The sequence below is a fragment of the Haemaphysalis longicornis genome, unplaced genomic scaffold, assembly GCF_048455015.1.
Source record: "Haemaphysalis longicornis isolate Haplotype H1 unplaced genomic scaffold, Haemaphysalis longicornis Haplotype H1 scaffold_6, whole genome shotgun sequence".
NCBI lineage: Eukaryota > Metazoa > Arthropoda > Arachnida > Ixodida > Ixodidae > Haemaphysalis > Haemaphysalis longicornis.
Window position 1 is genome coordinate 31,626,480 of NW_027526407.1, and position 13,808 is coordinate 31,640,287.

At 46.2% G+C, this 13,808-nt stretch overlaps 1 protein-coding gene across 1 annotated transcript; it reads right to left on the reverse strand.

Moving 5' to 3' along the window:
• Nucleotides 1-256: 256 nt before the first annotated feature.
• LOC144141466 (uncharacterized) lies at nt 257-13,469 on the reverse strand. The gene is made up of 8 exons (XM_077673021.1): nt 13,427-13,469; nt 13,124-13,175; nt 10,819-10,886; nt 7,759-7,889; nt 5,698-5,772; nt 3,246-3,353; nt 2,659-2,732; nt 257-590 (listed from the first exon to the last, which is right to left on the reverse strand). The coding sequence occupies exons 4-8, from the start codon at nt 7,816-7,818 to the stop codon at nt 479-481; spliced, it is 429 nt and encodes a 142-aa protein (XP_077529147.1). The 5' UTR covers nt 7,819-7,889; nt 10,819-10,886; nt 13,124-13,175; nt 13,427-13,469; the 3' UTR covers nt 257-478.
• Nucleotides 13,470-13,808: the final 339 nt, after the last annotated feature.

Sequence of the window (13,808 nt, forward strand, 5' to 3'; positions counted from 1 at the left end):
GCGAAGAGATTCTCCCGGTGGATGTAGCAGTCTCAGCGCACGCTTCTCAGACTTGACAACTTTCTTCTCTCCAGGAATACCCGGTTGCGAACAAAAGAATAAAGTAACTTTACTGTGATAAGTATCCTCAATGAACAATACAAAAATCTAGGCCAGTGCTCAGCAATCGCATATATGTGAAACAGTGTTGCGCAACGCACAGGGTCGATACATCGGTCCTGTCCACAGCCCGCAGATTGCGAAAGCGAGCGTGAATAAGCAATCCTCAGCCGAACAAACAAGCCAACGACAAAACGGCTCTAGGGCACGCCAAACAAAGGTACTGTCAACATCGTCCGTAATTCACGACCGGGGTCGTTTCGATGGCCGGGCGACGTCATGAAAGGTGTGCGCAACCAGTCGCTGTCGCAACGTGTCGCCGCCGTGCCGCAGTGACTGTGCACGATGGCGGACGCGATGGCTGCTGCCGCAGCCACGCCTAGCCGTTATTCCAGGGGCTACAGGAAGGCACAGCCGCTCGCATCGGCATGGTGCCCCAGCAGCGGAAGCTGGTCGTGAACACGGGCAGGCTCGCCAGGGCCACTCGCACTCTGCGGCGGGAAATGCAAAAAGAGAACGGAATAAGAACACTGATTATGAGTTCGAACGCGCCGACGCTACACAGGCGATGAGGCGCCCCGTAGGGGAGGGCGCCGGATTAATTTTGAACACATTGGGATCTTTAACGTGCGGCGAAATCTCGAATACACGGGCGTTTTCGCTTTCCGCCTCCACCAGAAAAGCGGCCGCCGCGTCCGGGGATCCAACCCCGTACTTGGGCTCAGCAGCGCAACGCATTAGCCACCGAGGCACCGCGTTCATGGAAGAAGAAATGGTTAAGCGATGTAAAAAATTCCACCCGCAAAACGAATCGATTTCAATTTCCTTAAAATTTGTAGATATCGAACAAATTGGATTTAAATTTCTTTCCCGGAACCCAACTTATATTCAGAGTTGTGACGTCATTAAGTGTGTAAACCTTCAGTTTATAAACGGATGTCGCTAATGATGATGTAAGAATAATAATCATGAATAGAGGCTTCCCCTCCGCCTCCGCGGGTCGGATGTCTTGCCCAGTTTATTGAAACAATTTGTTCCACCCCTAATAAATTTTATCGTCGTCTTTTTTCCATCTCACCTCCTCTCTCTCCCGAGCAGTTGTAGTTTCCGTACCCTGCTCGCATCTTTTCCTGTCTTCGCATATTTTGCACGCCGGATAGTGAACACCGCCACACGGCTTTCCGTGTGCAGCTTTCCTGCTCATGCCAGTGATTACTCTGCAGTTGTTTAGCAAAATGTAAAAGAGAGGAAAAGTAAAGGAAAGGCAGGAATGTTAACCAGGCTACGGCCTAAGCCTAGTATGCTATCCTGCACGGGGGAAAGGGGAACAACGAGGAACGCGGATGATATTTGCATCTGGGCAGATGGAGTGACTCGACGGCACGTGCGTGCTCGTCTGCAAAAGGCTGCAGATTTGACAAACACCTATCTGCACAAGCAAGGGTTAGAAGTGTCTTCCAGCAAATGCGCAGCGCTTGCGTTCTCACGGAAGCCTATGTACGCAAAATGTAAAATATTTTCGCGCAGCTATTGGGGGTGAAAACTTGCTTTGTGCAGTTTTAAGTCTAGCACGTTGCGCGGTTAAGCTCCAGAGCCATGAAAACTCCCCATACAAATGCATGGGGAGTAAGATTTGACAGCGAATTGCACAAAAGATATAAAGTTATTGTAAAGTTTTCACCTCCACGTTGACTTCTTGCTTTATGCCCAATACTTTCCTGAATTGGTTTTTCTAGGTACCTCAGAAATCGGAATTTTGAACGAGAAAGCTGGGAATGGGAGGAATATCCGCAGCAGCGCCATTGAAATAAAACAACCCAGGCCAATCGGAAGGACCACGGGAAGCAGTCGTTGCACTGGTTTATAATCATTTAATTGCACTGCAGCGGATATTTTGCAATGCACTTTCCGCGGGAGTGTGTCGGAAGTGCACCATGGTTCTGCCCCGTATTAACACGAAAGTGTTTTATGCTCGGGCACACCAAGATCTGAGTGACGTCATATCCGTCACGGAAGTGACGTCGCCTGGGAACGGGAACTTGACGCGGCGGCGTCCGGATTCGAGCCCACGACTCTCTTGCCGCAATTGGAGGTACGTGGCGCTCTGCCCACTGCGCAATGAATAGACACGTGGAGCAGCTCTACGAACGCGCCTTATGTCCTTCACTACGAGTGATTCAGATGGTGCTGCCGCCTAGGAGAGGCGAAGGGAAGTAGCGCATCATGACGCTAATGAGCGCCGACAGTTGGCGCCTCGATGCCAGCGCCTTCGTGTACGGGGGACCCGCGTCAATTTAGGCACCCTCCGCTGTCGCGTTATTCCCATGACCGTTATGTGTTTCAAGATGCTGCTTCTGTGGATGTCTTTTATGGTTTTGTCATCCCGGAATAAACCGGCTATTTTTTGTTTCTTGCGTGTTGGCGTCACTTCGTCTAGCGGGGCGCTGGCTTGACCTTGGCTGAGCCTGAAGGGCAGATGGACGCTACGAGGAACGAGCCGTGTTCTAGGTTTCTACCTGGAATAAATGAGCTCTCGCCCTAATAAGTCAATACGCTCACTTGTCTCGAGGCGAAATGCCATGCGTCAGAAATCTGTGCGTTGTATTTAGCGTAGGTAGGGGTTCGCAGGAATTCTGCAAGAGAAAACGAAGAAAACACAAATACTGCGGTGAGACATAGACGCTTCTTGAGATATTGCAGCGTCACCAATGCCTCCAGCGGACGTTGCCAAAAGCTATAGCTTACTAACGTTAAGGTGTGCGACGGTTCACAGTTCATGCTCGTTATAATGTTGTACTCTAGAACATCAGCGTAGCTAACGGCGGTGTATGCAACACTAGGTCGATCGTACAGAAGCCTGAGCGGTGTAGCATTACATCGCAACTCACCACTAAAGACTAACCGAAAAACCCTAGTGTATTGCGGTGGTGAGTTAGCCCGAGTTTTATTTCATTTTTACTTTTTGATTTCCCATGTTAACACCTTGCTCCCGCATGTTCACCGCCATTCATCAAATAATTCAACGTTTTGACAACGCGATCAGGGGTAATGAAATATTTTGTACTGAGACGAGAGAAAGGCAACCGTACATCTAGCAGGAGTTTCATCAAAACAAATAAAAGGTCAATAAAAAGTATTGTTCGTACCTCTGCGTAAAATACGAAAGCCATGTGGATATCCTGGAACGGGCTGAAGCCCCGTACGAATACTCCGGAATCGCTGGGGTCGGACTTCGAGGAGATCTTTCTGTAAAGCTGAAGAACACATATTCAAACACCAAAATCGCCAGATCTACCAAGCAAAAGAGCTCCACGTTATGTCCGGCCTAATACTACGTTACAAATGGCGGCTTGTCGTGTGAGGAAGAAAGTGGTTCAGGCTAGCGTCACTAAACAAGCTACGCTTAAGAGTACCGCCACTTCGTGCACCCGGAAACGTCTGGGGGGCCATTTTGTTTCTGGCTTGCACTGTTGCCATCTCTCCCATCGAAACCGCCGCCGGTTGTGACGGGCAGAGTGGGACCGGCCGCTCTAGCGTCCGTGCAGCAGAGAGAGTGAGAGAAGAGAGGTGCTCAGAAACAAAATGGCTGCGCCCATACGGAAACATATATCACGTGGTGCCGACTGACCAATGAAAATCCTGGCGGCACATAACAATGAGAGAAAAGAGGGCCGATACTCTAAAAGCCTTTATTTAGTGACGTTAGTTCAGTGTCTCCTGACTGCGCGACAAACCGCGTTAGGAGGAGAATCATGGTTGCCATCGTTGGTTGAAACAGGCGCAGACAGGGAAAGAAGACGAGATTTATTAATAATTTTCTCTTTAAAGGGGCCATGAAGGCAAAATACCACTTTATTCCCTTTGAAAGCACCAGCCGCTGGTTTACTGACTCAGCTCCATTCCAGCAACAAAAGACGGTTTCTTAACAGAAAAATTCAAGAAATATTGCGCCTCCTCGATATAAACGTGCTGGACGGTCCGTGGGCAGTCCTAGGACTGCGTTCGGACCGCAAGTCCTATAGGATTACGTGAGAAAATCGAGCGCAGGATCGCGTCTCGGGCAGTCTGCAGACGATCCGGGACTGATAGCCGAGGAGGCCCATTGAAAACCCAACTTTCGCATTACAGTGACGTAATAGAGGCGCGAATGACGTAGTATGGGCCAGCACCAGAAACACAGTTATCAGTGTGATCACTGCTGATAATTATTCAAGTGATAAGCGCAAATGAAACGACAAGAGTCATGCGTACTGGAATGCTTAGGGTGGGCGGCCGCCAATCACACAGATTCTGTGACGTCATAGAATCGCCACTCCTACATCTGTTTTCTTTAGTACCCCGGTCATTTTTTTTTTGAAACCTGTGATTAAATTGGTAGTATATTATCGGGGCAAAGAAGTCTTTTCAATGGGCAAACTTGTACTTTGTCTTGATGGCCACTTCAAACATACGTAAATGAAGTTTAAAATGCTACCACAAATGCTTTAAATCCCGGGGGCGCTAAAAGGTGCCGGAATGGGTCACGGTACTAATAAAATACTAGTACGAGTGTCTGAAAGTATAGTTCCGAATTTTCCCCAATCTATCCTAAAGAGGACGGACTGCTCCAACTGCATTGCTCACGAGGACGTCCACGCCGGAACCACGTGATCGAAGTACCGGACTGCAGCATCGAACCAATTCCTTGCAGGCGTTTTTGTCACGTGTTTAAACGGGCTCTTACATTCTTTTTGTTTCATTGAGTTATTTCTGCAGCATGGAGATCAGCGTTTAACGTGATTATCTAAAAAATACCAGTGAAGCCGGTACATAGCAGTTTGCATTAAAAATCGGTTAGCTGATAAGACGATGTGCTGCTGACGGTGCAATTCAAAAACTTTACCACGACTTCCTAAGAAAGTTGAGAGAAGTGAGAAATCTCTCTGACAGCGAAACTGCGTCAAAAGTGCCTCAAAACCTTTGCTAAAAGTGGACCCTATCCTTTTCTGAAAGCGTGAAATCGATCGTCCAAAGATCCAAATCGCAAACGAAGAACAAAACCATGCGAAAATTTTTCGAGCAATAAGTAAACGCATCTACGAACGGTCCAAATGTATACCAATACATGATTTATAAGATAGAGGTATACTATTGTAATCTTTATCCGTGATCGGTGCATGTATTGTGTTATCTTGAACCGCTCCTTTTTACCGATTTTCAAGTAATCGTGTTGACACTATGGAAGCCAGGTTTTCAAGCACGCACCGTGTCTCGAGAGAACTTACTAGAGTTTTCGGTCGACCAACGGGTCTATGGGGAAATTCATTAGTTTCTTGACAGGGCGCCATCGGTGCCCCTAATAAAGCTTTCGCTATGATGTGAACATTGCATGCAGCGACATCAGGCAGCGCCACAGTCTGTAGCGTCGGTTGCACGACACGCGATCCCTGTTTCTATTCTGACCATTACCGCGCCAGAAATATTCATTTCTGTAGTTAAAATATCCTGAAGACTCGCAGCCAGCGTATGTGCTATCTCATTTTATTTCACAACCAACACCGCAGGCCGACAAGATAACACGTGCACCTAAGCGCAGCGTTTCTTTAAATGTCGCATTACCTCAAGATATAGGTCAAGGGCCAGGCGTGCATCCACGAGTTGGGCAAATATCCAAGGAAAATTGACGCTAATTACCTGCAACGCAGATAAAGAAACAGACAGCGTTGACCAGGGGATATAACAGAGCGGAGACAACACAAAAAAATCCCGGGCCATCTCCATTAACTTGAAACCTGGGGAGGGGTAAAGCATACAGTGTATAAGTGTATTCTTGGCGCCTTCGCGTGTTTGCCAAGGAAGATGAAACCACTGGGAGGCGCAGGTATATAGCCCTGCTGTAAAACTCTCCTGTCTTTGAAGCACGATGCGCTCCAGCGCGAGGCGTAAACGAGTGTCCTAGTTTAGAAGAAGTTGTTGGTGGGCGAGTTGGTGCATTTTCAACGTAAAGTAACAAACCGCGCAGATTGACATGACCACACAAAAAAAGAAAAAGCACTGGAGAGGCGCAGACTTGCAACTGACATTTATTACACCAAAGATTTTGTGTCTTTGGTGCAATAAATAAATTGGTGTAATGGGTCTTTGGGGCAATAAATGTTAGTTTGCAAGCCCTCGTCTGTCCTGTGTTTCCTCTCTTTCTGTGGCCGTCTCAAATTGCGCAGTTGGAGTGCTCCAGTGTTTTTTTCGGTACGCCTAACTTTGTAGCGCGAGGCGTAAGTGAGTTTACCGGTCTTTTAGTACCGCGACTGCATGTGACGACGATTACGACGATGACGACAGGAGATGCCAACAGCCCCAGCTCCTAAGGGGCTTCGCCCCTAAAAGAGTTGGGCTTCGTACGAAGGCGCACGCGTGAGACATAGCATGGGCTGTGTTGGGTTAATTGTGCGTGGCTTTGACGATAGATTCGTGTTTTTAAACATTATTATTGTATGGTTCACGTGTGCAAAGTAAAACTTTCAGTTAAGTCCGGCGAGCGTCCTGTGTGCATCATTCTTAGACCACGTCTTGTTTCTGCGATTGCAATGTATTCAAGATTTGAGTCATTGCTAATATTAGCTCGAACGTAGAACGAAGGACAGTTCGGAAGAATAACCATGTTCTCTATAAAGTGATCTTGCAGGGGCAATGATCTTGCTGCGTTTCTTTAAATTCTGTAACTTTGCAACGCGCATTTGTGCACATGAATCGACAATTTGGATAGTCGGTACTGGTTCTTGAACGTTGGGGAACACCACTGAATACCGTCACGGGAGATTAGAATGACGCCATGGTGTGACCTATTTTCTGGTGTGCTTCTCGGTATTGCATGGCGCTTTTCATTTTACTTAATTCATTTTATAGTCATCACTGCTTTGTGCAGCCGTAAAAAAGCATAGCGGCATCCACGCCATTTTTGCAAGGAACGTTTCCGTACAACACAGTCTCTGCGGCAGATGAGAGTTTTGGTGCAATTACAGCGCACAAGTGATTTGATCAATCTCGATCATTTTTTCAACTTTTTAGAATGTGCAAGCTCTCCCCATTTTCACCACACCCCTCGTAGATCTAAAATAAAGCCAAATCAGCGTTTTCTTAAACACAGCCGTACAGCGGTTGCTTCACTTATGGCGGCCTCTGCTGTCAGTGCACGAAAGATCTCCCCTTGACCCTGTTTCAATGCAAAAGCGCGAGTAAATATTGCTTGAGTATACATTTTCCAATGACAAATGTTCAATTGATGGTACATTAAAAAAGCTACTCAATTTCAATTGGATTTTGGGCAGCAGAGTTGTATTTTCGGATAGAGCTTTGTGTAACCTTCTGTTCGCCATTTATTTTCGTCTGAAGCTCGTTTTTGCCTCAAATCGTGAACACGGCTTCAATGTAGCATCTCGCTTCCCTGAAGGCACGCAAATGACACCATTTAACCAACAATGTTAATGAGCTGATTGAAGGGAAAGAATTTCAGTCTAAAATTAGAACCCGCACACACCTAAAATATTATTCAATTTGGCTGACTTTTCCAAGGGCTGACTTGTTCCCAATCGGGCTGACTTGTTCTCAAGCATATCCATTAGGACCAACCATTATCATAGATAATGTTTCTCAGGCATTAAACGGTAAAGCATACATGCTTACCGTGTAGTTCAGAGGTGTGAGCAGTCTGTCCATGTATGTCTTCAATAAACATTCTGCCATTGAGTCGAAACGTTCAGTGGCGTTTTCGGGCCAAGTAGACAAAACAGTGGATTTCTTGAGTGTGTAGGCACCTGAGAAAAGTGCGATGAGCACATTATGCCACTACTGCTTTCTCTAGAGACATTGTCCAAAATCGGACGAAACGGCAGCGAGACAGTGCCAGGGAAACGGAGGTACAAGTAAGGAATATACAGCTTTTTGTATAACCAACACCATTGCCCCGGAAATGCAAAACAAGTAGATTTCCTCGAAGCAAATAAAACGAATTGCAGAAAATGTTAAACAAACGGCTATGTTATCCTGAAAGGCCATATCTTTTGTGAAAATTAAGGTGGCCACCAAGCTGACTCTAAGTTTTAAAGGAGCCATGATGTCAAAACACAAGTTTGGTTCATTCAAAAGATTGCATCGTTAGAATCATACTGACACCAGTTTTAACCTAAGCTTCGCTCAAATAAGCTGTAAAATTAAGAAAAAAGGAAAGGCCATGCGACTCATTTCCCGCAACAAAACCTATGATGTCATACCAGCCAGCTCTTCGATTGGCGGAGGCCGGCAAAAGAAAACGCAAATTGGGCAGAGCTTATAACCTTGCCCAACGAGCTATTTGCGGTTAAATTTAGGCCATATTCTTTTTATAGCAGTAAGAATGGTGGGACCGACAGTGGAAGTTATGAAAGCACACGCAAACATCGAAGTACCGATGCGTACTGCTGTTGTTACTGCGCGCACTATGCTAGGTTTAGCTGCACAGGATTGTGGGGCTTCGGGGCAGTTTTAGACGACACTGGCTGATTGACACAAGCAACTGTGTCTTACGTGACCATATTTTTGTCGAGCGAGCCCTATGTTTCACGAAACGATTATTTTCTCCCTCAACAAAAACAAGCCAGGTTCAAATACGGTCAAAACCAAACCAGAGGCAGAAAACGGCTTGCCACGGTTTGTTGGCGCCATCTTTGTCCACGAACTGTAAACAAGGATTTTTAACCAGCTGCAGAGCGGTCGGTTCCCGCGATTTCATTGCAGACCGCGAAAACGCACGATGTAGCGGGAAAATCAAAATTTTAATGCAAATTAGTTAATTTCTGAGTGAATAAAACATCGTTTGCATCTGGACAAGCGCTGGGGACACTATAAAAAACGAAGTCTTTCGAATAAAACTTCCTGTATTTTATCTTCATGGCTCCTCAAGGAACAGTTACAATAAGCCGGGTTAGCAGTACTAGTCGCGGAGTTAGTGTGTCAGTGTCGTCACCACGTGGGACAGTCCGCAGAGATTTAAAGTACACAGACCATCGTAGATTCTTTTGAATTTCTGGCGTTTTGCCTTGGACTAAGCTGTTGAGGCTGAGCCCCTGCCAAATTTATAGTTCAGCAGAACCGTATATAATTCCTCTTTTTACTTTTACGTATTTATTGTGCACTATTCTGAAAGATGTGCCAACAGAGTTCTGCTGAAGCACTTTTTCGGAATGAAATGAGACATGCGAATTAACCACCTGTGACGAGAACCCGCCGTAACCACTCGCCAAATATGCTAGTTTTGTTACGGACTGCCGCCATTGCATTTAAGGTCATACAAACATATTCGTAATTTTTTTACTGATGAACACGCAAGATCATCATTCATTAGCTTCCGTTTGCGTTTTCGGCAGCGTTAACAGAGTATATGATGCTGGGAAAGCGTAGTAGTGTGGGCTTGTTGGTACATACTTCACAATCGCACAACCCCGTTTAAGCGCTGTTGTTCAATTGTGTACGATGCTGGGATATATGCCATACGTGGTACACGGTGTCGATGCTTCGATAAACGAAATACCTTCTTGAGCCACCGCATACAAGCTGCGCGAAATCGCGATCATAGCGCTTACTGAGGTTGCGTTGCAAGGCAAGGGGACAGTTCGCACGGTCCAGGTACACAAGTGAAGCAAATAATAATCGTCGTCATGTCACCATTGCAGAAAGCGTGCCTTTCAAGAACCGCAAGCTATAACACACCACAGCTAAAAGTAGTGAAAAATTTACCGTCCCTTCGAAGGAAAGTATAGCGAAGCGCGAAAGCTTTCTAACAACTGTTACAAAAGTTCGTCAAAACCTTCGCTAAAAGTCCGTCAAAACCTTCGCTAAAAGTGCGTCTAACCTTCACTAAAAGTGCGTCCCATCATCGTAAAACCTGTAAAGACCCAAGTCGCAAACGAAGAACTCATGCGATGATTTTTCGCGCACTAAGCAAACGCATCTGCGAACGATGTAAATGTATAACGATACGCCGTTTATGAGATGGAGGTATAATCCTCCTTCATAATCGATGCGTAGATTAGGTTATCTAGAAGCATTCTTGTTTCGCGATTTTCAAGCGCCCGTTTTGAAACAATAGAAGCCGTGTTTCACACACGCACCATGCTTCCGGAGATCTAATTAAAACTTTTCGGTCGACCAACCGGTCTACGGGAAATGCATTAGTTTTTTTCCTCAGAACGCCATCGGTCGCACTAAGAAAACTTTCGCTCTAATAATAAAGCCTTATTGTTGTGCGTTAAATGTGTCTTGGCGTGAAGCTGACGAAACACCCCAAAGAACAGCGATCCCGTTCAGCTCTGAGCACGAGGTCGCGGGTTCGATTCCCGGCCGCGGCGGTCGCTTTCCTGGTGGAAGCAAAAAGGAAAAACGCCCGTGTGTATGAGATTAGGGCGCACGTTAGAGATCCCCAGGTGGTCAAAATTAATGCGGAGCCCACCACTCGGCGCGCCTCATCGCCTGCGTTGCGTCGGCGCGTTAAACCCTGTAGTCAATCAATTAGTCCCATTCAGCTGTGTTAGATAAAAGTGGAATAAAGAACCGAGGTGAGTAGACTGAGGTTGTGGCTAGCTATCAGTGGCAGCATAGAGTTTTCGGTGATAATCCGCATAAGATAAATCTCTTGCACGACCAATGAACTAAATGACTGGGAATTGAATAAACAGGAAATTTTCTGGCACAGGGAACGCTCTCACGCACCTTGCTTCGTAACGAGCTTGAGCACTTCCTCCAAAGCATCTGGAAGGATCTTCACGGCGTAGAAGCGCCTGTTGATGAAAGGAAATGCGATACGGTAATCTTTTTATTTGCTCAGCGATATAGTGCCCACGCGACGACTGGAATTAAGGTAGGAGGACAAAGCAATGAAAGCGCTAGTTCGGGGTATGTTTTCAGGTGATTTCTAAAGGGTCAGTGTCTCGGAATAGTATAGATATTTTTTCCTGCTAATAGGACGGGACCACCAGCAATTTTGGAGGATAGAAACTCCAAAGCATTTGCTGAGGTACGATAATCGTAAGGTCAAACAGCGAAGGTCTTTGTTCCACGGACTTGTTTTTAACATAACACTACGCGCATAACTTATGATTACCCACACGAGACCCGCCGCGGTGGCTCAGTGGCTAAGGCGTTGCGCTGCTGAGCACGAGGTCGCGGGTTCAATTCCCGGCCGCGGCGGTCGCTTTTCTGATGGAGGCGAAGAGCAAAAACGCCCGTGTGTACGAGATTTCGGTGCACGTTAAAGATCCCCAGGTGGTCAAGATTAATCCGGAGCCTTCCACTACGGCGCGCCTCATCACCTGCGTTGCGTCGGCGCGTTAAACCACACAATCAATCAATCAATCAATCAGATTACCCACACTAAGATTAACCAGAACACCTACGTTATCTGTGAGCAAGCGCCCACAAATTTTTTTAATAGCCCTGTCCATCGAGTTTGTCGGGCGTTGTTGGATTTTTTTTTCCTGAACTTCAACGAAATTTTGATCATTCCAAGTTTCACAAACTTCCTCACTTTAATACGTTGGTTTTCCGAAAATGCAATTGGGCAGCGCTTGCTTACGCGAGATTTAATTTCTTTGGTATAAGGAAGAGTAAATGATTGACGTATACTACAAAAAGGAAACAAAGAAAATGGTAAAGAGATAGAATAAATGTGAACAAAAAACTGAACCAATCTAAAAAAATTCAGCCAAGCTTGCACTCACGAGCAAGAATTAAATGGCGAAGCTGTTGTAGGTGAGCATTACCGGACAGGTACTTAAGTTTCAGTATCATTGTTTATTTTCATAGTTGCGGTGCTAGTAATCGTCGTCCTACGTATCGAAAATGTCGTCGTCTCCTTCACGGCGAGTAATGCATGCAAAGTCATCCTCAGCGTTGTAGACTTCCACCAGCTGTTCCTCATCGACTTGAGGCAGCGGTGGCGGGGTCTACAAGTCGTCTCGGGACGGATTGACATACTCGTAGCCATGTCTCCAATTATCCGTAATGGCTTCTAGAGAACGCGGCGGCCGCGATGGCGTCTCACAAGCAGGGTTCATTAGCGCTGGAGTTCTTTTTTTACATGCGCGGTAGCGTTTGACGACAGCGCTGGAGCTTTTTTTCTTTTTTTTGCTACATCCACTGCCCCAGCCGGCGACTCGGCGGTCGCCGCGAGGAACGAGCTCACCAGCGCTGGACGTTTTGTTGGTATTTTTTCCTGTAACGGCGAACTTACGGCTTGTAAAACACCTACACTGTTAAGAAGCAACATAAAAGAAGTCTGGAACGTAGCAAGCGCCCTTTTCATGCACGCTAATGTTTGGAACCATTAAGCTACACGAGTAACAGCTTCACTGTACGCTCAGCTTTTCCCGAGGACCTAAAGGCTTTGAGGAGGAGACACGCTACCGAGACAGTGCGTTTGAAGTCTACAGCTAGTGATGGGGTGTTCGTCAAAAGAGCAAAGGTCATATGAAAAAAAAAAAGGACCCAGGGAATAAATCGGGGGTCAGTACCAGTGTAAGTACCATAAAGAAGCGAAATAATTTGAAAGTGGCCCCATATTGCCCGTAGTAAGCCATGTCAGAGCTTGAATGAAGGAATGCTTGGAGCGGATTCACACGAACATAACGTCACGGTGAGCCAGGGGCGTACGTCGTTCACACTCTACAACGAAGCTGTCGGCAACCTCGACTTTGCGGTGTTCTGGGATGTGGTGAAGTGCTAGCGTTCTAAGTATCTGGTAGAATTTCCAGTCTGTCGCCACGCGTTTGATCTCTTGCGGGTAAACTACGGCCGGACTTACAGTTGTTGGGCGCCCAACAGGACGTTTTACTCAAATCGGCGCTTCGGTACACAATAATTGCAGTAAAGATCAAGCTGTGGAACAACCATACAGCAATTTTCAGGGCGCCGTGAATGCCTTGGAATTTTTTCGCACGGATCAACCGCAAGGAGAAATAAAATAAAAAATTTGTAACTGTGTATGGCCTTTGCAAATTCACATCCAATGCTCACTGACCTTATAGCCGAAGGGGTTTTCAGGACTTCGCCGAAATACGATACCGGTATACCTGCAGAGAAAGAGGTGTGAAACATAGGGCCTCGTATCAATGAGACAATAACACCACCAATATCTCAGCGAAACGGATCAGCAAATAAATCACCCAATAAAATTTATTTCCGAAGCCCCAAGTAATTGTTCGCTGATTGAGGTTACAATACGGAGCTCACAAATTAATGTCAGAAATTGTGTTAAGTCCGGGAAAATTTAACAGAAATCTACACTGCTGAGAAGAAGACATTCTTGCATTAAAATACTTACTGAGCGTGTTAGAGTCATGCGAGTACCGAATTTTGTATTCGAAGCTCTGCATATGACGCAACCTGCGAGAGTCGACACAGTGACAGTCGTGACTAAATAAGAAAGCGCACAGTAGAACACACAGCTTTCGCATACTGGCAATAGAATCGACGTTATATTATTTCGTAAACGGGCCCGTGCTCTCCCTGCGATAACGGAACATACTGCGCTAACTATATCCTTACGGTACTGCATGCCATATCTACTGCAAAGGTATTCGAGGTGTTAGAAACAAATATAACTAAATTTGGGGCAACGGATACCCAACTGAGCGGTCCCTGGCAAAGTCGTAGTTATGAAATGCGACCTCCGATCGACGGACCAAGCAAGCGGTAAATTTAAT

Coding starts and splice junctions, on each gene's coding strand:
- LOC144141466 (XM_077673021.1), bottom strand. CDS start 7,818: ATGGCAGAATGTTTATTGAAGACATACATGGACAGACTGCTCACACCT. Junction 5,773..7,758: donor TCACACCTCTGAACTACACG/GTAAGCATGTAT, acceptor TCTGCGTTGCAG/GTAATTAGCGTCAATTTTCC. Junction 2,733..3,245: donor CTTTCGTATTTTACGCAGAG/GTACGAACAATA, acceptor TTTCTCTTGCAG/AATTCCTGCGAACCCCTACC.